The sequence below is a fragment of the Symphodus melops genome (genome assembly GCF_947650265.1).
Source record: "Symphodus melops genome assembly, chromosome: 14".
Taxonomy (NCBI): domain Eukaryota; kingdom Metazoa; phylum Chordata; class Actinopteri; order Labriformes; family Labridae; genus Symphodus; species Symphodus melops.
Window position 1 is genome coordinate 22288512 of NC_136704.1, and position 20173 is coordinate 22308684.

A 20173-nucleotide genomic window follows, 5' to 3' on the forward strand; every position below is an offset into this window, starting at 1 on the left:
TACTTGTCAAGACCCCAAAGGCACATATTTGGGTACCAATGCGGAATGTAATATCCCTCTTAATGACTCCTGCTTTTTCTTTCTTTCTTCTATGATAAATTTGCTGTTTATTGGAATTGTGCTGCTGATTTTGTTTTTTTCTTGTGATAGATAGATAGATAGATAGATAGATAGATAGATAGATAGATAGATAGATAGATAGATAGATAGATAGATAGATAGATAGATAGATAGATAGATAGATAGATAGATAGATAGATAGATAGATAGATAGATAGATAGATAGATAGATAGATAGATAGATAGATAGATAGATAGATAGATACTTTATTGATCCCGAGGGAAATTCAAGGCATCCAGTAGCAGTATACAGACAGGCAGGACACAAGACATTAGTTACAATACACACCCGCTGTCCCCCCTCCCCTCTGTATACAAATCCCCCAAACAAGATTTAGCAGCCCCTATGTGACTAAGAGTAAACATAATTACATGTTAAACCTGTGCAGTTAGCATTAGCAGTTAGACTTAAAACTAATATAGCATAATGTACATAACCTGTGAGGAGAGAAAAACATGTGTTGGTTAAAAGAGACCTGTAAACAGTTAAAGAGCCTTAGAAACAAAGTGCTGACCTTTAGAAACTAGTTACATGTGCATGTACAGAGGTGTTTGAGCTTATGCCAGAGGTGTGAGTACAGTCGTTAAACAGTCAATGCAGGAATGTAAATTGGTTCACCAACTTAAAGGAGCAGTGATTTGCATTAAGTGTCCTAGACAATATGGTGAAACCAGGAGTGGTTAGGGTAATTATCGTTAAGTACCCAACTATTGAGGGGCAGATTAGCATTAAGTGTTGGAGACAATAGAGTGAAACTTGACCTAATTAGGGTGATCATGTCAACCCTTACAGATGTAGCATAACACAACAGTAGGATGAAACCAGACATGAATTAGGGTGATTATCTTTAAAGTGACCAGTGCTCAGTAAGGTGACTATCAATATGCATTACAGTGTCCAACTGGGGCTGACTCCCAGATAGATAGATAGATAGATAGATAGATAGATAGATAGATAGATAGATAGATAGATAGATAGATAGATAGATAGATAGATAGATAGATAGATAGATAGATAGATAGATAGATAGATAGATAGATAGATAGATAGATAGATAGATAGATAGATAGATAGATAGATAGATAGATAGATAGATAGATAGATAGATAGATAGATAGATAGAAATTTTATTGATCCCAAGGGAAATTCAAGGCATGAATTTTGTCATGGTTTGGTTTTGTTTCTGGTTCTTCTAGTTTCATTCTGTCCTTAGTGTACTTGTTTCCTCGTGTTGATTGTTTTCCCGTGGGTGCTTTAATGTTTCTTAGTCTTGTGGTTAACTTTAGTCCTTAGTGTGTTTCCCTGTGTCCTTGTGTTCTTCTCCGTTGTCTGTAGGCTTGTTTTCCTGTTACTTGTGTTTTCAGTTTCTTAGTTTGGTGTTTAATGTTTCCAAGTCTAGTCTTTAGTGTTTCCTGTTTTATTTTGTATATCTGATTTTGGTTGTGGTGTCAGTGTCAGGTTGTACTTTGTACTTGTCCTCAGTGTTCTTTGTTCCTTGTGTTTCCCGCCTTAGTGATTACCCTGATGTTCCTCACCTGTCTCGTTAGTCTCACCTGTGTCTGATTACCCCATGTCTATTTAGTCTCTGTGTCTGCCTCAGTTTCTTGTCGGGTCACTGTCGTTGTCAGTGTCTTTCATATGTCGTCATCTCTGGTTGTGCCCTGTGTTTTCGTCTCCTGGTTTTTGGATTTTGGGTTTTGGTTTTTTGAGACGTTTTGGATTTAGTTCTTGGTTTGCTTTTTTGTTAAATAAATTAGTATATTCTGCACATGGGTCCTCCTCCCTGTTTCCTGCCTGCTCGAGCGTGACAAATTTCCCTATGTTATTCCTGCACCAGAGCTCGGGTTCAGCACTTAGAGAATCAAACTGTTCAATATCAACTCCTTTCAATGACTTCCCCTGTTATTAATAATTGTGAGAGTCCAGCAGCAACAGTGATGATGAAGAAGACTATAATCCATAAATATCCATATGCTGTACCTTTATGAAGTTTTGACTTGAAGTGGTTACACATTGTCATTGGAATTACGGGTGTTTGGGTTGCTGTGACTGCACACACATTTAAGAAAATTTCCCAAGTATCATATGGTGTGATTAACATGTAATCAAAAGGGAGGAATGTTATGGAAAATTTTACTCCATGTGTACTACATGTGTACTACGAAGGTCTCATAGAATCTGTCATATAAAATGTATCTGAAATGTCTTAGAATACTACATGCACAGCATATTGGGTGTTTTGTTTCCCATCATTTTGTTCCCTCTATTCTGTTTCTCACACTCTGTAGATGTGGGAAGAGTCACCCAGGCTCTTCCTCACTGGACTCCAGCTCCTTCTCAGCCTTGGGAGATGGTAGATAGTCATGTAGTGTCTTTTCTCACACTAGGGGATAGATTGTGCCCTGTCAGGTGGGCAGTGGCTCTATGTGGCGTGATGGGGAGTGATCTGTGTAATGTGATGGAAATGTATAAGTTTTCATGTTTGCCTTTTCTCTGGGCCTCTTTCTCTCCTCACCGTGTGAGAGAGGGGTCTTCGAACGCTTATCTTGCCTTCGAATAAATGTTCATTGAGACCAGATCGATCTTGGGGTTCCTTTTTGAATAGATCTTCTCACTCTTTATTTTCACTCTTTGGTAATGGAAAAAAAATTCCACAACAGACACTTTCATTTAAGTATTTCAAATACTGTCACTAAATCAGAAGTGAGACCATCAGTTAACTCAAAACAAAGATTTAGGAAGCCCCTACAGTAAATAAGAGAACAAAAACATTACACCTGTACAATGAAAAAACAACTCACACAACTTATTTAATGTACATAACCTGAATAGAAAATGTATGTGCAATTTATTGCAGCTTTCTCCCCAGCACACCAGCGCTGAAGAGGACACTGGAAGTGACAGACTGGTAAAACATCTGCAGCTTTGTGCAGATGTCAAAGGACCCCATGACTTTAATGAATTATGTAGAATATTAAATAGATTTAAATACATTTCTTTTAAGCTGCTTCATTTTGTTTTTGGCGAACATTGTAGTTTGACATTGCAGACATACACTGTCACCAGCAGGCTCCACATGGCGTGTACAGTGAAAAGACACTCAACACCCGCGGTTACTCTTATCTAGATCTGCATTGAAGTGATGCTGGTTTCTGCATCACAAACTCACCTCGTTGAGTCGCCTGATCTCCTCACGCTGATGCTGCCCTCTCCAGGTCAAAGTGTTGTTTTGCACTTGTAGTTCCTGCGCCTCATTTTCTTTCAGTAACTCAGAGCTGACAACAGGCATTTTTGAATAGGTGTGTGTATTAGAGAGACTTCTGCAACACGCCCCCAAGTGGACACTCAAAGAACTAGTTTTTTGCACTTCCTCCTTTTTTCAACACCTGAGGTCGTTGTTTCTTTCTTTACTGAAAAATGTGTGTTTTCCTTCATGCCTTGAGCTACATGATAGCACCACTGTGCTTCTATAAAGCTACGGCTATGACGTGAAGGCATATTGGGTCATAGACTGAAAGTAGAAAACAGCTAGCTTAGCTGAGAAGTCTTATCAAGGAAGTCACCGTCCCCCATAAAAACCCTTCTAGAAACTGAAAAACAGACACCTGAATGTGTGAACTAATTTAGTTCTCATTTTGACTTAATTTATCTAGTCAGCTTAAAAATGCTGCATGCTAGCCCTTCTGTACATGAAACAGAGCTAGACAGAAGAAACATTTAGCCTGTTAGCATGAACCTTTTTATGAACTGATGGAGTTTTATGGAAAAGTTATAAGTATAAGTCTGATTGTGGTTTCTATTGTGTGTAAGTGAAAGTCCAGAGTATTTATTTGACTGTAGGTGTGACTTAAAACAGACCTTGTTATTGTCTTGAAAGTGCTGAGATTAGCATTAGCATGTTTTTGTTCATGGTTGTTGCAGAGACTTAAACTACAACAATATTTCAGGCAGTACTACACATGTCAGAGAACCACATGTTGTGGTTTTCACAGTCACATCTGTGCAGAGAGAAACCCTCAGGTTCCTTCCCAGCACCAACACACTGATTACGGTACGTGTGACACAGCAGCAAGTCGCTGGAAAGGAAAGAGGAGGTAAACACTGCTCGGCTGAGCCTCCTCCTTCCTGCTCACGACAGTATAGTCTCACATCGAAGGACTCTCACTCCCCCTCTTTAAGTTCCTGTGTGGTTTGAGATAAGTGCTCGCAATACTCATTGAATCATTTCAGACAGAACATAAATGTATCATTAGGATTACCTTTCAAGATTTCTAAACATCACATCATTAAATCAGGGACTGCTTCCATTTTTGATGAGATTATTTTATTGTGCGTTCACAACTGAGTCAATCGAGGTGAGCACATTATTTTTTTACACTGTTATATAATTAAACATTGACACTTTTTGCCTGGTTTTATTCCTTTGCACTTCTCCAGCTCAGATCTGCAATAAGCAAAGAACAATCATGATAATATTAACTTTATTTATATAACACCTCGAAAAACAGATAAAAAGAGGAATCAAGGAAAAGAAAGCAAACACAGGAGAGCAAACAGAAAATTTACAAAAAAATACCAAACAAACATATTTAAACGGACCATCAGAAGAACCCTGAGAGGTTATTAAAAGCAGAAAAGGAATAAACATGATTGTTATGTGACAGCTTCAGTACAGAACGATGTTACCTGTGATCTTCAGTCAACTTACTTGAGCACTTCCTTGCAAACATATTTGATTCCTTTCTTCAGTTCTTTTTGTAAATTCTTGAGAGATTCATTGTTGCACTGCGTCCTAGATACAAGAAATGCAGGAAAAACACAGAACAGCACATGGTTTATTATGTTTCTAGTTTGTCTTTGCACTTATTTTAAGTGAACTGATGACAACTACCACCAAAAAAACCCAGGCGTATTTTGTTTTTAAAGCGATGTGGCAAAAGCTTGCAATAAGAAATACAAATGAAATCTTACCCTATTTTGTTAACAGACAGGAGAACGATCAGTCTATCCACTCCTGGATGTCTAAGATTTGGCACCTCATATTTTGCAAAGTAACTAATAACAGAAGAGAAACATTGAGAAAGAATACAAGTCAGGTTAACAGGATATAATTGACTGAGATATCTTGATGCAGAGTCAAAACACAGACACATCCGTGTTTCATGAAGGATTTTTATACGACATCAGAGTGCCTCAGACTTTCAGTTCAGACTGCCTCTCCACACTTCAAACTTTGTTTGTCATCAGGACAGTCAAACCTTTGTATGAGCTATATATCCTGCGAGTTTATGTTAAAACCTCTGTGTTAGCATCGAGCAACAGCTGGGAGAAACTTAACATACTACACTGAGAGATTCATGAATTATTGATGATTAACTTGCTGGCATCAGTCGGCCTAATGCTAATATTTAAAGCACAGTGCAGGTGTCAAACAAAGCAGCATTTGTTGGTAATCACTAAAGAGTTCATTACACTGTCCACATTACGAGTGTAGTGCTGCTGCTTACCTGTCAGGAAGGTATGGGACTGGTACCTCTCCATTCAGTAGCACTGTAGCGTCTTTACAGGCATAGTCTGCGAACTGCAGATGACAAAGGAACAAGTAATTAATTATGTATTTCATAAAACGATCTATCTATCCATCCATCATACTGTATTATCTGTCAGGTTTCTGCAGTGAGGCTCAGTTAAGTGTTTTAAAGACTCAGGCGTTTAACAGTAAAGTGTTGGAGAAATGAACAATTATAATGTAACCAGTTTTCTTGAGGCAAAGTGTTTTCTGTCATCAGCTGAGACTCTTTTTGATCACGTCACTGACTGATTTAATGAAAAACAAGTGATTTCTTGTTGGGTACTTACCCTGACAGAGGCCATTTGCCAAAAAACATTACGAGGGTTGTCGCTATCACAGTCCTTACCAGTGAAAGTTCCTAGAATAAAAGACATTTAGTGTTTGTGTGATAGTTTACTGAGTTTAGGCTTCAAAGAGCTAGAAACTAAAACTACACTACAAAGTAAAAAAGTGTCTTATTTCTGTAATAAATTCTATTCAAGTTAATTTTTATCACACATTTCATACAAATGTGCTTTACAGAAGACAAATAAACCAACACATTACAAACGTGTTTAAAATAATGAAGAAAAGCACATTTTTAAATGTATGGAAAAGAAACGGTAGTATGTTTTTATTCTTGTTACTAATATGTGTCCCTAGTCTGTCTACAAACCCCCAAATTATTATGAAAGCCCATCCTCGACATCTTTTGTCTGCTCCAGTTTTCAGAAAATCCTTTTGTTTCCTTAACAGGCCATTTGTAGATTTTCCCTTCACAACATCACAAAGGGCAGTAACCCCTCCCCCAGCTAATGGGTGAAGCTAGGTGTTTATTCTATCTTAAAGTAATAGGGCATGGGGCAAGAAACCTTAAGCCAACCAAGCCCTTCCAGAGAGGGGGCGTGGTCAGACAGCTCATTTACATATTTAAAGCTACAGACACAGAAACAGCCTGTTCTGAGCAGGGCAAAAATAGAGGGGTTTATAGACATGATCAAATACAGGATCAGACTGGAGTCACAACAAGAAACATCACATACACTTTTGGGAGCTCTGAGACTTATTTAAAATTGTTGAAAAGAAGTAGAATATGTGACTTTTAACTCCAAAACACATTTATAAAAGGAGTCTGAACCATCCTATACAACATATACACATACACTAACTATACATATGTACACACTCGCACACATGCACACACACACACACACACACACACACACACACACACACACACACACACAGACACACACAGACAATAAGCAGCAAGAGAGAAAAGTAATGTTTTAAGATGACTCTTAATAGAACTTCAAATTTCTACAGACTCACGTCAGCGGGTCGTTTGTTCCACTGATTGGCTAAATGTATCTTCACCAGATTTAGTTTTGACTTCAGGAAAATGCAGCACTCAGGAATGTGGTCATCTTTAGTCTATACTACACTGAAAGGTTGCTGATTTAAAGGTGACTTAACATCACTATGACTGATGACTTACCCGGTTTGTTCTTCTTCCCACACCAGCTCGCACCATCAATCATGAATCCCAACATAGTGTCCCAAACAGTCAGGTAACACTCTCCTTTTCCAACTAACTTATGGACTTCGTGACCTGTGATGCTATACAGCAGTGTCTGAACCCAACAGCAAAAGAGATTATTGTTGTTAAGTATACAAATCTGCGTTAATTAACAAGAATAAAGATGTATGTCAGACAGATGTGTGGTTACAGATGCTTACTTTCTCGCATGGATGTGTGAAGCCTATCTTATCAAAGAGTGGTTTATAATCTTCCTTCTTGACCTTTTCTGGGTCCTTCCCTACATGGCCTTTTTCGAAGAGAGTCCATGCGTTATCACAGCTGAAAAATAAATGTTATTATTTTGGACATGAAAAGTCGTCTCCACTTTTATACATAATGAATATAAGAGCAAACAATATGATTTTACACAACCCAGATGTTCATTCAAATGGCAACAACTTGGATTAAAAATTCAAAGAAACTTACACGGCTTGTGAAGGTGTAAACTTCTTACACGTCATCATGAAGTCATCTTTGAACGCAGCCAGCACCGATGGAACGAGGACAACCACGACAACCACGAAGGTGACAGCGCCATCGATGGGCAAGACCTTTCTGGACGCCATTTTCAAGCTTCTTCTTCAGAATAAGCTCTGTGAAAGTTTTCGTCTCACCGAGCGTTTTATATAGGAGTCTGGATGTCCTGTCATTGGTTTGGGCTCTCTGACCAGCATCACAAGGGAGGGCATCGTTTTGACCAAGATTGGTTCTTTCCTAATAAGGATGTGTTTGATTCTCAGAGAGTAACGGCCCACATTCATTCAGTCTGAGAGACGTGTGACCTCAGGTACAGTAGAAAGTTCAAAAGGACACATACAAATAATGTGGCTTTTCTTAGTCACACACAAACGGTCAGTGTGTGTAAATGTGTCTTCACACTTCACACTTCATATTCTTATGTCTACAAAAACGCACAACTGATATTCAAACAGTCAGGAGCCTCGCTGCAGGACGGGACAATTAAAGTTGAATTTGAATAACAGAGACAGAGATATCATTGTCATCATATCCCTGAACATAATGCAGCTGTTAACTTCATCCTCTCATTAAGGTAGTGACTGTTTTAGATAATGACATGTATGCATGCGTACGACTCCTTCAATGCAAAATAGGTCAAAAGTTTGGTGTTACACTTTTTAAATACTTTCTTTATTGTTACCTTACTAAGTTTGTATCATTTCAACTCTTTTGTTTTGGCTTTTCATGCTTTTATTTCGTTCGTTATTTGTTGTTCGTTCGTTATTTTGTTGTCCCAAATGTCTTTAGTTAAGTTATTTGTTTTATAAACAGTATTGCTTTTTTATTGTTACTTTTTTTTAATTTAAATTTGTCATGTTCATTGTTATTTTTTTAGTGCTCTTTTTTATGCACTGCAGGTTTGATTGGGGGGGATTGCAATTTCATCTGTGCTGTATGTCTAACATGGAGCATATTTGACAAACAAAGAACCTTGAACCTTGAACCTTGAGATACAGGACAGTGGATAGAGTCAGAGGTCAGGCAGAGAGAGAGAGAGAGAGAGAAGGAGAGAGGGAGAGAGAGAGAGAGAGAGAGAGAGAGAGAGTAAATGGACTAGTCTTCTTGTCTTCTGAAAAATGTTTTTACTCTCCATGTCAGTCATACACATTGACACACTGATGGTAGAGGTTGGTATGTACTGTGACAATCAGAAGTGTTTTAACCCATTGATACGCTGCTGATAAAGTTGCAGGTTTAAGTTGGAGTTAAGCGCCTAAGGACACATTCGACATGTGGCTGCATCAGAGGGGGAACGAACTAGGACAACTCCAGAGGAGTGAGAGGTGGGGGGAGCTTGGGTTATTATTTTCTGAAAATTCTTTCTCAAAGTAATGGACGAGGAAAACCAAACCAACCAACAGGTTAGTGACGCCTCATTGGTGGCCTTCATCAGTGTGCAGCACCAGACACTCCTAAAGAGGAAGCCTCTGCTGTCACACAAAGGCTTCCTCTAACCCTCCCTCCCACGGGACAGCGAGCTCTGCCAAGACCACTGTCAAGGCCGGAGCACTGAATAAAGTGAAGAAGTTTCAAGCGACTTGACTGGGGGAACTTGTGCTGCCAATCAGTTTCAGAAGCTAAAGCAACACACTGATCTTTTTTCCTCATCTTCATTAATGACTTTCAATTTAATAAAACACTTTCATTTAAGTATTTCAAATACTGTCACTAAATCAGAAGTGAGACCATCAGTTAACTCAAAACAAAGATTTCGGAAGCCCCTACATTAAATAAGAGAACAAAAACATTACACCTGTACAATGAAAAAACAACTCACACAACTTTTTAAATGTACATAACCTGTGCATGAATAGAACATATATGTACAATTTATTGCAGCTTTCTCCCCAGCACACCAGCGCTGAAGAGGACACTGTACGTCACAGACTGGTAAAACATCTGCAGCTTTTTGCAGATGTCGAAGGACCCCAAGACTTTAATGAATTATGTAGAATATTAAATAGATTTAAATACATTTCTTTTAAGCTGCTTCATTTTGTTTTTGGCGAACATTGTAGTTTGACATTGATGACATAGGCTGTCACCAGCAGGCTCCACATGGCGTGTACAGTGAAAAGACACTCAACACGCGTGGTTACTCTTATCTAGATCTGCATTGAAGTGATGCTGGTTTCTGCATCACAAACTCACCTCGTTGAGTCGCCTGATCTCCTCACGCTGATGCTGCCCTCTCCTGGTCAAAGTGTTGTTTTGCACTTGTAGTTCCTTCGCCTCATTTTCTTTCAGTAACTCAGAGCTGACAACAGGCATTTTTGAATAGGTGTGTGTATTAGAGAGGCTTCTGCAACACGCCCCCAAGTGGACACTCAAAGTAATAGTTTTTTGCACTTCCTCCTTTTTTCAACACCTGAGGTCGCTGTTTCTTTCTTTACTGAAAAATATGTGTTTTCCTTCATGCCTTGAGCTACATGATAACACCACTGTGCTTTTATAAAGCTAAGACTATGACGTGAAGGCATATTGGGTCATAGACTGAAACTAGAAAACAGCTAGCTTAGCTGATGAGTCTTGTCAAAAAAGTCCCTGTCCCCCATAAAAACCCTTCTAGAAACTGAAAAAGTAATAGTTCTCATTTTGATTTAATGTATCTACTGTCAGCTTAAAAATGTTGCATGCTAGCCCTTCTGTACATGAAACAGAGCTAGACAGAAGAAACATTTAGCCTGTTAGCATGAACGTTTTTATGAACTGATGGATTTTTATGGAAAAGTTTTAAGTATAAGTCTGATTTTGGTTTCTATTGTGTGTAAGTGAAAGTCCAAAGTATTTATTTGACTGTAGGTGTGACTTATAACGGACCTTGTCATTGTCTTGAAAGTGCTAAGATTAGCATTAGCATGTTTTTGTTCATGGTCGTTACAGAGACTTAAACTACAACAATATTTCAGCCAGTACTATCAATCAATCAATCTCAGTCTTTATTTATATAGCGTCAATTCATTACAGGCGTTTTCTCGAGACACTTTACAAAAGCAGGTAAAGGACCTTACTGTTTGTCTGTTAACATTAACAAAAGAGCAGGAAACAAGACCATGCTCATTGTTTTGTTTACAAAAAGCAGGTAAAGGACCTTACTTTTTGCTATATTACAAGAACCCAGCTTAATCCGTCATAGCGTGGCAAGAAAAAACTTCCTTTTAACAGGCAGACTTACTACACACTTCACAGTGTCACATCTGTGCAGAGAGAAACCCTCAGGTTCCTTCCCAGCACCAACACACTGATTACGGTACGTGTGACACAGCAGCAAGTCACTGGAAAGGAAAGAGGAGGTAAACACTGCTCGGCTGAGCCTCCTCCTTCCTCCTCACGACAGTGTAGTCTCACATCGAAGGACTCTCACTCCCCCTCTTTAAGTTCCTGTGTGGTTTGAGATAAGTGCTCACAATACTCATTGAATCATTTCAGACAGAACATAAATGTATCATTAGGATTACCTTTCAAGATTTCTAAACATCACATCATTAAATCAGGGACTGCTTCCATTTTTGATGAGATTATTTTATTGTGCGTTCACAACTGAGTCAATCGAGGTGAGCACATTCTTTTTTTACACTGTTATATAATTAAACATTGACACTTTTTGCCTGGTTTTATTCCTTTGCACTTCTCCAGCTCAGATCTGCAATAAGCAAAGAACAATCATGATAATATTAACTTTATTTATATAACACCTCGAAAAACAGATATAAAGAGGAATCAAGGAAAAGAAAGCAAACACAGGAGAGCAAACAGAAAATAAAAAAACCAACAAACATATTTAACCGGACCATCAGAAGAACCCTGAGAGGTTATTAAAAGCAGAAATGGAATAAACATGATTGTTATGTGACAGCTTCAGTACAGAACGATGTTACCTGTGATCTTCAGTCAACTTACTTGAGCACTTCCTTGCAAACATATTTGATTCCTTTCTTCAGTTCATTTTGTAAATTCTTGAGAGATTCATTGTTGCACTGCGTCCTAGATACAAGAAATGCAGGAAAAACACAGAACAGCACATGGTTTATTATGTTTTCTAGTTTGTCTTTGCACTTATTTTAAGTGAACTGATGACAACTACCACCAAAAAAACCCAGGCGTATTTTGTTTTTAAAGCGATGTGGCAAAAGCAATAAGAAATACAAATGAAGTCTTACCCTATTTTGTTAACAGACAGGAGAACGATCAGTCTATCCACTCCTGGATGTCTAAGATTTGGCACCTCATATTTTGCAAAGTAACTAATAACAGAAGAGAAACATTGAGAAAGAATACAAGTCAGGTTAACAGGATATAATTGACTGAGATATCTTGATGCAGAGTCAAAACACAGACACATCCGTGTTTCATGAAGGATTTTTATACGACATCAGAGTGCCTCAGACTTTCAGTTCAGACTGCCTCTCCACACTTCAAACTTTGTTTGTCATCAGGACAGTCAAACCTTTGTATGAGCTATATATCCTGCGAGTTTATGTTAAAACCTCTGTGTTAGCATCGAGCAACAGCTGGGAGAAACTTAACATACTACACTGAGAGATTCATGAATTATTGATGATTAACTTGCTGGCATCAGTCGGCCTAATGCTAATATTTAAAGCACAGTGCAGGTGTCAAACAAAGCAGCATTTGTTGGTAATCACTGAAGAGTTCATTAAACTGTCCACATTACGAGTGTAGTGCTGCTGCTTACCTGTCACTCTTGTATGGGTCATCTACCTCTCCATTCAGCAGCACTGTAGCGTCTTTACAGGCATACTCTGCGAACTGCAGATGACAAAGGAACAAGTAATTAATTATGTATTTCATAAAACGATCTATCTATCCATCATACTGTATTATCTGTCAGGTTTCTGCAGTGAGGCTCAGTTAAGTGTTTTAAAGACTCAGGCGTTTAACAGTAAAGTGTTGGAGAAATGAACAATTATAATGTAACCAGTTTTCTTGAGGCAAAGTGTTTTCTGTCATCAGCTGAGACTCTTTTTGATCACGTCACTGACTGAATTAATGAAAAACAAGTGATTTCTTGCTGGGTACTTACCCTGACAGAGGCCATTTGCCAAAATACATTACGAGGGTTGTCGCTATCACAGTCCTTACCAGTGAAAGTTCCTAGAATAAAAGACATTTAGTGTTTGTGTGATAGTTTACAGAGTTTAGGCTTCAAAGAGCTAGAAACTAAAACTACACTACAAAGTAAAAAAGTGTCTTATTTCTGTAATAAATTCAATTCAAGTTAATTTTGATCACACATTTCATACAAATGTGCTTTACAGAAGACAAATAAACCAACACATTACAAACTTGTTTCAAATAATGAAGAAATAGATTCAAAAGCACATTTTTAAATGTATGGAAAATAAACGGTAGCATGTTTTTATTGTTACTAATATGTGTCCCTAGTCTGTCTACAAACACCCCAATTATTATGAAAGTCCATCTTCCACATCTTTTGTCTGCTCCAGTTTTCAGAAAATCCTTTTGTTTCCTTAACAGGCCGTTTGTAGATTTTCCCTTCACAACATCACAAAGGACAGTAACCCCTCCCCCAGCTAATGGGTGAAGCTAGGTGTTTATTCTATCTTAAAGTAATAGGGCATGGGGCAAGAAACCGTAAGCGGTTGCTGATTTAAAGGTGACATAACATCAATGTGACAGATGACTTACCCGGTTTGTTCTTCTTCCCACACCAGCTCGCATCATCAATCATGGATCCCAACATAGTGTCCCAAACAGTCAGGTAACACTCTCCTTTTCCAACTAACTTATGGACTTCGTGACCTGTGATGCTATACAGCAGTGTCTGAACCCAACAGCAAAAGAGATTATTGTTGTTAAGTATACAAATCTGCGTTAATTAACAAGAATAAAGATGTATGTCAGACAGATGTGTGGTTACAGATGCTTACTTTCTCGCATGGATGTGTGAAGCCTATCTTATCAAAGAGTGGTTTATAATCTTCCTTCTTGACCTTTTCTGGGTCCTTCCCTACATGGCCTTTTTCGAAGAGAGTCCATGCGTTATCACAGCTGAAAAATAAATGTTATCATTTAGGACATGAAAAGTTGTTTCCACTTTTATACATAATGAATATAAGAGCAAACAATATGATTTTACACAACCCAGATGTTCATTCAAGTGGCAACAACTTGGAATAAAAATGAAAATATACTTACACGGCTTGTGAAGGTGTAAACTCAAGACACGTCATCATGAAGTCATCTTTGAACGCAGCCAGCACCGATGGAACGAGGAAAACCACGACAACCACGAAGGTGACAGCGCCATCGATGGGCAAGACCTTTCTGGACGCCATTTTCAAGCTTCTTCTTCAGAATAAGCTCTGTGAAAGTTTTCGTCTCACCGAGCATTTTATACAGGAGTCTGGATGTCCTGTCATTGGTTTGGGCCAGGATTGGTTCTTTCCTAATAAGGATGTGTTTGATTCTCAGAGAGTAACGGCCCACATTCATTCAGTCTGAGAGACGTGTGACCTCAGGTATAAAGTAGAAAGTTCAAAAGGACACATACAAATAATGTGGCTTTTCTTAGTGACACACAAACAGTGTGTGTAAATGTGTCATTTGAACACCTCATATTCTTATGTTGATAAAAACACAGAACTGAGTGACTGTTTTAGATGATGACAGTAAGAAGACATATGCAAACGTATGACTCCATAAGTGCAAAGGAGGCCAAAAGTCAGTTGTGAGATGTATTATGTGAAGGAAGTTGAAACTGAGGTCCATTTTCTTTTGCATTGTACAACATATGTTGATTTAAAAGAATTTGTGTTTCATGAAGTAGCTCGTTAAAAACATCAAATATTGGGGTGGACAGATAAGAAAAAAATGGAATGGGTGTTTCAGTGCGATGTGTTTAAGCTTGTTAATTTCGTCTCCAAATCCTGGAAAAGAAAACAAGATCCTCTCTTTGGGTTTGTTTTGCTTTTAGTTGTCTCTTTTTGTTTCATGAAAATAAAGAGACCTATTATCCATTCTGATCTGGGAACGTTTTATCCCATGGTGTCATGTTAGCCCATGCAGGCTGGAAATATAAATGTATGAATGACACAATAAACTTCAAACTGTCTCTCTAAGGGTTTAAAGTTATATTGAGGCCTTTCAATCCACTGGAAGGGAACACTGAAGGACACTTCATCGAGTTTTATGCACCAAAGCAGCAACCAACAGAAACCCCGTTTTCACAAAGCGGTCCGATATGGATCAGTACAGTTTGGTAAGGTTTGATCTAAAGCCTGATCCTGTTTGTGTTTCCACAGCCAACGCATGCCTTATTTGGTAGGCTGCGTGTTGCCTTTAGCTACGTAATAGCGTGACATCATAGCAGCGCAACACAGTGTACGGTAATAATAAATTTAACAAAGAAGAAAAAACAACACAGTAAACAAAGACCTACATCCAGCAAATCATCCACTTTGTCATTGCAGTCTTTCCATTAGCAGCAGCGGTGCGCTCGTTCTAAAGCAATATAGCGCCGCTGCAGATATATATATATATATATTTATTTATTTTTTATGAGAGAAAGGAAAGTTAATGAAAGGAGATGGAGAAGAGGAAAAGAAAAAGGACAGAGCTCCAGCTTATCTCTTGAGAAACTAACATTATGTTATTTGCGCGAAGGGATCAAATGTGACCACCGCTACTGACTTGTTTTATTTAAGAGAGAGGAATTGGTCAATAAATGAAAAGGAGAAATAACTTCATAGTAATTTGCGCTGCGGTCGCTTGTTATCAGGACAATGAACACACCTCTGAGTGAAAAACTGTGCATTGGCGTGTGACTCTTTGTTACGAAACGCAATTAACTGGATTTAAGTGAGGCTGGTTTCTGCATCACAAACTCATTTTCTTTCACGCCTTGAGCTACATGATGACACCACTGTCCTTTTATAATGCTAAGGCTATGACATGTCGGCATATTGGGTCATAGACTTAAAGTAGAAAACAGCTAGCTTAGCTCAGGAGTCTTATCAAGGAAGTCACCGTCCCCCATAAAAACCCTTCTAGAAACTGAAAAACAGACACCTGAACGCTGCTGTGGGTGTGAACTAATTTATTTCTCATTTTGACTTAATTTATCTAGTCAGCTTAAAAATGCTGCGTGCTAGCCCTTCTGTACGTGAAACAGAGCTAGACAGAAGAAACATTTAGCCTGTTAGCATGAACCTTTTTGTGAACTGATGGATTTTTATTGAAAAGTTTCATGTATAAGTCTGATTTTGTTTTCTATTGTGTGTAAGTGAAAGTCCAGAGTATTTATTTGACTGTAGGTGTGACTTAAAACAGACCTTGTTATTGTTTTAAAAGTACTGAGATTAGCATTAGCATGTTTTTGTTTTTGGTCATTATAGTGACTTAAACTATGACAATATTTCAGGAAGGCAAATTGTATTTGTTTTAATCTAAAAATCACACCATTGTGTACTGACCGATTTATATTAAAACAGACACTGGTTACATTTTTGCTTATTTCATTATGTTATTGTGCGATCACAACTGAGCCAATGAAATCCCACTTTAAATAACTCTTGACGTGGACAGACTCCATCAGCAAGTTATTGAGGTTTGACCTTCCCCAGATCAGATCTGCAATAAAACAAAGAATAATAATGACATGAATGTATTTATATATAGCATCTTGAAAAACATGGATATGAAAAAGAATCAAGGAAAAGAAGCCAAACACAGAAGAGCAAATACAGACGAACATAAACAACAGCAATAATACAGAAAACATGAAAATAACCAGAAGAATAAAAAAAAAAGACCCCACACAACAAAAACCCAACAAACATAATTAACCGGATCATTATAAGAACCCACCAAATGGACCAAAGATTTGATGATATTAACAGAGCTCACAGCTTATAAAACAAATAACTGTCATGGTTTAGTTTCGTTTTTCAGAGTTTTCATGTCTTATTTTTTTCTCATTTCATCCCTAATGTTGTTTTCCTGTGTTACTTGTATCCTTCTATGTTGTTTGTAATATTGTTGCCTGTTTTACTTGTGTGTTAATGTTTCTAAAGTCACTCTTTAGTGTTTTCGGAGTTATATTATAGTTCTTGTCTTCAGTGTTGTCCTGTTTCCTGCCTCTCTGTGTGTTCCCCTCCTGTCTGGATTGTTCTTACCTGTCTCATTAGTCTCACCTCTGTCTGATTACCATGTCTATTTAGTTTTAGTGTGTCTTAAAGGGATACTTCACCCATTTGCATGAAGCTGTGATGCAAAAAGCGTCATATTGCATCACATGAAGAAAACTTCCAGGCAAAGAAAAACATATTTTTCTCGTCTCAGGGCAAAATGAGGGCTGGATTCACGACCATTCAACACTACTACCATGTTTCTATTGATACACAGCTTCATGCAAATGGGTGAAGTATCCCTTTAACCTCTGTGTCGGTTAATTGTTTCGTATCCTATCTTTTGTAACCTGTTCTTATGTTGGATGTGCATTCTTAGTTTCCTGTCCCTTGTGCCTTGGTGTTTTACTTTTGGACTTTTAGGATTATTATTCAAGTAAGTTTTTGTTTTTGACTTTTTGTTTACATGTTTTTTTTTCTGCACTTGGGTCGTCCTCTGTGGATATTTCAACACCCACCGTGACAATAACAGCTTATTAAAAGCACAAAGGAATAAACATGATTTGTATGTGACAGCCTCAGCGCAGAACGATGTTACCTGTGATCTTCAGTCAACTTACATGAGCACTGCCTCGCAAACATATTCGATTCCTTTTCCTTTGATGATATTTTCTAAATCCTTGACCGATTTATCCTTGCACTGTTTCCTAAACAAAAGAAATGCAGGAAAAACCCAGAACAGAACATGGTTTATTGTGTTTACCAGTTTGTCTTTGTACTTATTTTAAGTTAACTAGCGACAACTAAAGCCATTAAAAAAACAAAAGCGAGGCATATTTAGTTTCAAAGCGATGTGGCAAAAGCCTGCTGTAAGAAATACAAATTAAATTACCCTTTTGTCTTAACAGCCAGGATAACGTGCAGTTTGTCCACTGGTGGATGTTTAAGCTCTGGCACCTCATATTTTGCAAAGTAACTAAAAACAGAAGAGAAACATTGAGAAAGAATACAAGTCAGGTTAACAGGATATAATTGACTGAGATATCTTGATGCAGAGTCAAAACACAGACACATCCGTGTTTCATGAAGGATTTTTATCCGACATCAGAGTGCCTCAGACTTTCAGTTCAGACTGCCTCTCCACACTTCAAACTTTGTTTGTCATCAGGACAGTCAAACCTTTGTATGAGCTATATATCCTACGAGTTTATGTTAAAACCTCTGTGCTAGCATCGAGCAACAGCTGGGAGAAACTTAACATACTACACTGAGAGATTCATGAATTATTGATGATTAACTTGCTGGCATCAGTCGGCCTAATGATAATATTTAAAGCACTCTGCAGGTGTCAAACAAAGCTGCATTTGTTGGTAATCACTAAAGAGTTCATTAAACTGTCCACATTACGAGTGTAGTGCTGCTGCTTACCTGGTAAGATCGTATGGGACATCTGCATCTCCATTCAGCAGCACTGTGACGGTTTCACAGGCATGTTGTGCAAACTACAGAAGACAAAAGAACAAGTTATCAATTATTTATGTCATAAATGATACATCTATCCATCCATCATATTTAATTATGTGTCAGGTTTCTGCAGTGAGGCTCAGTTGTCATCAGCTGAGACTCTTTTTGCACACGTCACAGACTGAATTAATGTAAGAGATGAATGATTTCTCGTCTCTCTTACCTTGATGGAGGCCATTTCAAAATATGAATTACGAGGGACTTCATTACCATTACAGTCAGGACCAGTGAAAGTTCCTGAAAGACATTAAGTGTTATACACTGAACATAAAGATTAGTTTTACTCAATTATATATAATGTATATATTGAATTCAATTATTTCCTTTTACTAAATTGAACATTTATCTTTTGTTTCACTTTGGTTAATTAATGTGTGTGCTTTATTTGAATCTACTCAATTTAAACAAGTAACTAACTCTATTTGAGTTATATTAACTAAACTTTTACCATAGCTTGAATAACTAATAACAAGAATAATAATAATATTAATAAAAATAATTAGTCGTTTGTTCCACTGATTGGCTAAATGTATCTTCACCAGATTTAGTTTTGACTTCAGGAAAATTCAGCATGCATGTGGTCATCTTTAGTCTACACTACACTGAACTGTTGCTGATTTAAAGACGTCTTAAAGTCACTATAAATAATTACTTACCTGCGACGTTCTTCTTCCCACACCAGGTAACACCGTCCACCACGTGTCCCAACATAGTGTTCCAAATGTGGGTGTACCGCTCTTTTTTGACAACCAACTTATGGATCACATCCTTTGTGTTGCTATACAGCAGTGTCTGAAGCCAAAAGAGATAAACGTTAAGTATACCAATCTGCGTTAATTCACAAGAATAAAGATGTTAGTCAGACAGATGTGTGGTTACAGATGTTTACTTTGTGGCATGGATGGTTGAAGGGGACCTCAGTGAAGAGTTTCTTATAATTGTTTGCAGTGACTTGATTTGGGTCCTTCTTTTCATGGCCTAGTTGGAAGTTAGTCCATGCTTTATCACAGCTGAAAAATAAATATTATATTGGACATGAAAAGTTGTTTACACTTTTATACATGATGAATGTGATAGACAATATGTTTTTACACAACCCAGATGTTCATTCTTGGATTAAAAATTGAAACATACTTACTTGGCTTGTGTCTCTTCAGAGTTCAAACACCTTGTGTTGAACGTTTCTTTGAACGCAGCCAGCACCGATGGTACGAGGAAAACCACGACAACCACGAAGGTGACAGCGCCATCGATGGGCAAGACCTTTCTGGACGCCATTTTCAAGCTTCTTCTTCAGAATAAGCTCTGTGAAAGTTTTCGTCTCACCGAGCGTTTTACATAGGAGTCTAGATGTCCTGTCATGGGTTTGGGCTCTCTGACGAGCATCACAAGGGAGGGCATCGTTTTGCTCAGGATTGGTTCTTTCCTAATAAGGATGTGTTTGATTCTCAGAGAGTAACGGCCCACATTCATTCAGTCTGAGAGACGTGTGACCTCAGGTATAAAGTAGAAAGTTCAAAAGAACACATGCAAATAATGTGGCTTTTCTTTGTCACACATAAACGGTCAGTGTGTGTAAATGAATCATTCAAACACTTCATATTCTTTTGTCAATAAAAACACACAACTGATATTCAAACAGTCAGGAGCCTCGCTGCAGGACGGGACAGATGAAGTTGAATTTGAATGACAGAAACAGAGATATCACTGTCATCATATCCCTGAACATAATGCAGCTGTTAACTTCATCCTCTCATTAACCCTAG

The 20173-nt window shown here is 38.0% G+C and overlaps 3 protein-coding genes and 1 long non-coding RNA gene across 4 annotated transcripts; all 4 read right to left on the reverse strand.

Moving 5' to 3' along the window:
• Positions 1–1160: 1160 nt before the first annotated feature.
• Positions 1161–2092, reverse strand: LOC306834692. Its single transcript, XR_013780526.1, has 2 exons — positions 1594–2092; positions 1161–1324 (listed from the first exon to the last, which is right to left on the reverse strand). It is a non-coding gene; the product is annotated as an uncharacterized lncRNA (long non-coding RNA).
• Positions 2093–4440: 2348 nt separating this feature from the next.
• Positions 4441–8001, reverse strand: LOC306835422 (ADP-ribosyl cyclase/cyclic ADP-ribose hydrolase 1-like). The gene is made up of 8 exons (XM_079361930.1): positions 7681–8001; positions 7413–7533; positions 7171–7306; positions 5981–6051; positions 5629–5702; positions 5093–5176; positions 4830–4913; positions 4441–4565 (listed from the first exon to the last, which is right to left on the reverse strand). The coding sequence occupies exons 1-8, from the start codon at positions 7818–7820 to the stop codon at positions 4502–4504; spliced, it is 774 nt and encodes a 257-aa protein (XP_079218056.1). The 5' UTR covers positions 7821–8001; the 3' UTR covers positions 4441–4501.
• Positions 8002–11294: 3293 nt separating this feature from the next.
• Positions 11295–14093, reverse strand: LOC306835189 (ADP-ribosyl cyclase/cyclic ADP-ribose hydrolase 1-like; the record flags this gene model as incomplete). Its single annotated transcript, XM_079361616.1, has 8 exons — positions 11295–11416; positions 11674–11757; positions 11934–12017; positions 12470–12543; positions 12818–12888; positions 13444–13579; positions 13686–13806; positions 13954–14093. The coding sequence occupies 8 exons, from the start codon at positions 14091–14093 to the stop codon at positions 11353–11355; spliced, it is 774 nt and encodes a 257-aa protein (XP_079217742.1). The 3' UTR covers positions 11295–11352.
• Positions 14094–16273: 2180 nt separating this feature from the next.
• LOC306835423 (ADP-ribosyl cyclase/cyclic ADP-ribose hydrolase 1-like) lies at positions 16274–19707 on the reverse strand. Its single transcript, XM_079361931.1, has 8 exons — positions 19546–19707; positions 19297–19417; positions 19064–19199; positions 18571–18644; positions 18312–18385; positions 17776–17859; positions 17504–17590; positions 16274–16386 (listed from the first exon to the last, which is right to left on the reverse strand). The coding sequence occupies exons 1-8, from the start codon at positions 19683–19685 to the stop codon at positions 16356–16358; spliced, it is 747 nt and encodes a 248-aa protein (XP_079218057.1). The 5' UTR covers positions 19686–19707; the 3' UTR covers positions 16274–16355.
• Positions 19708–20173: the final 466 nt, after the last annotated feature.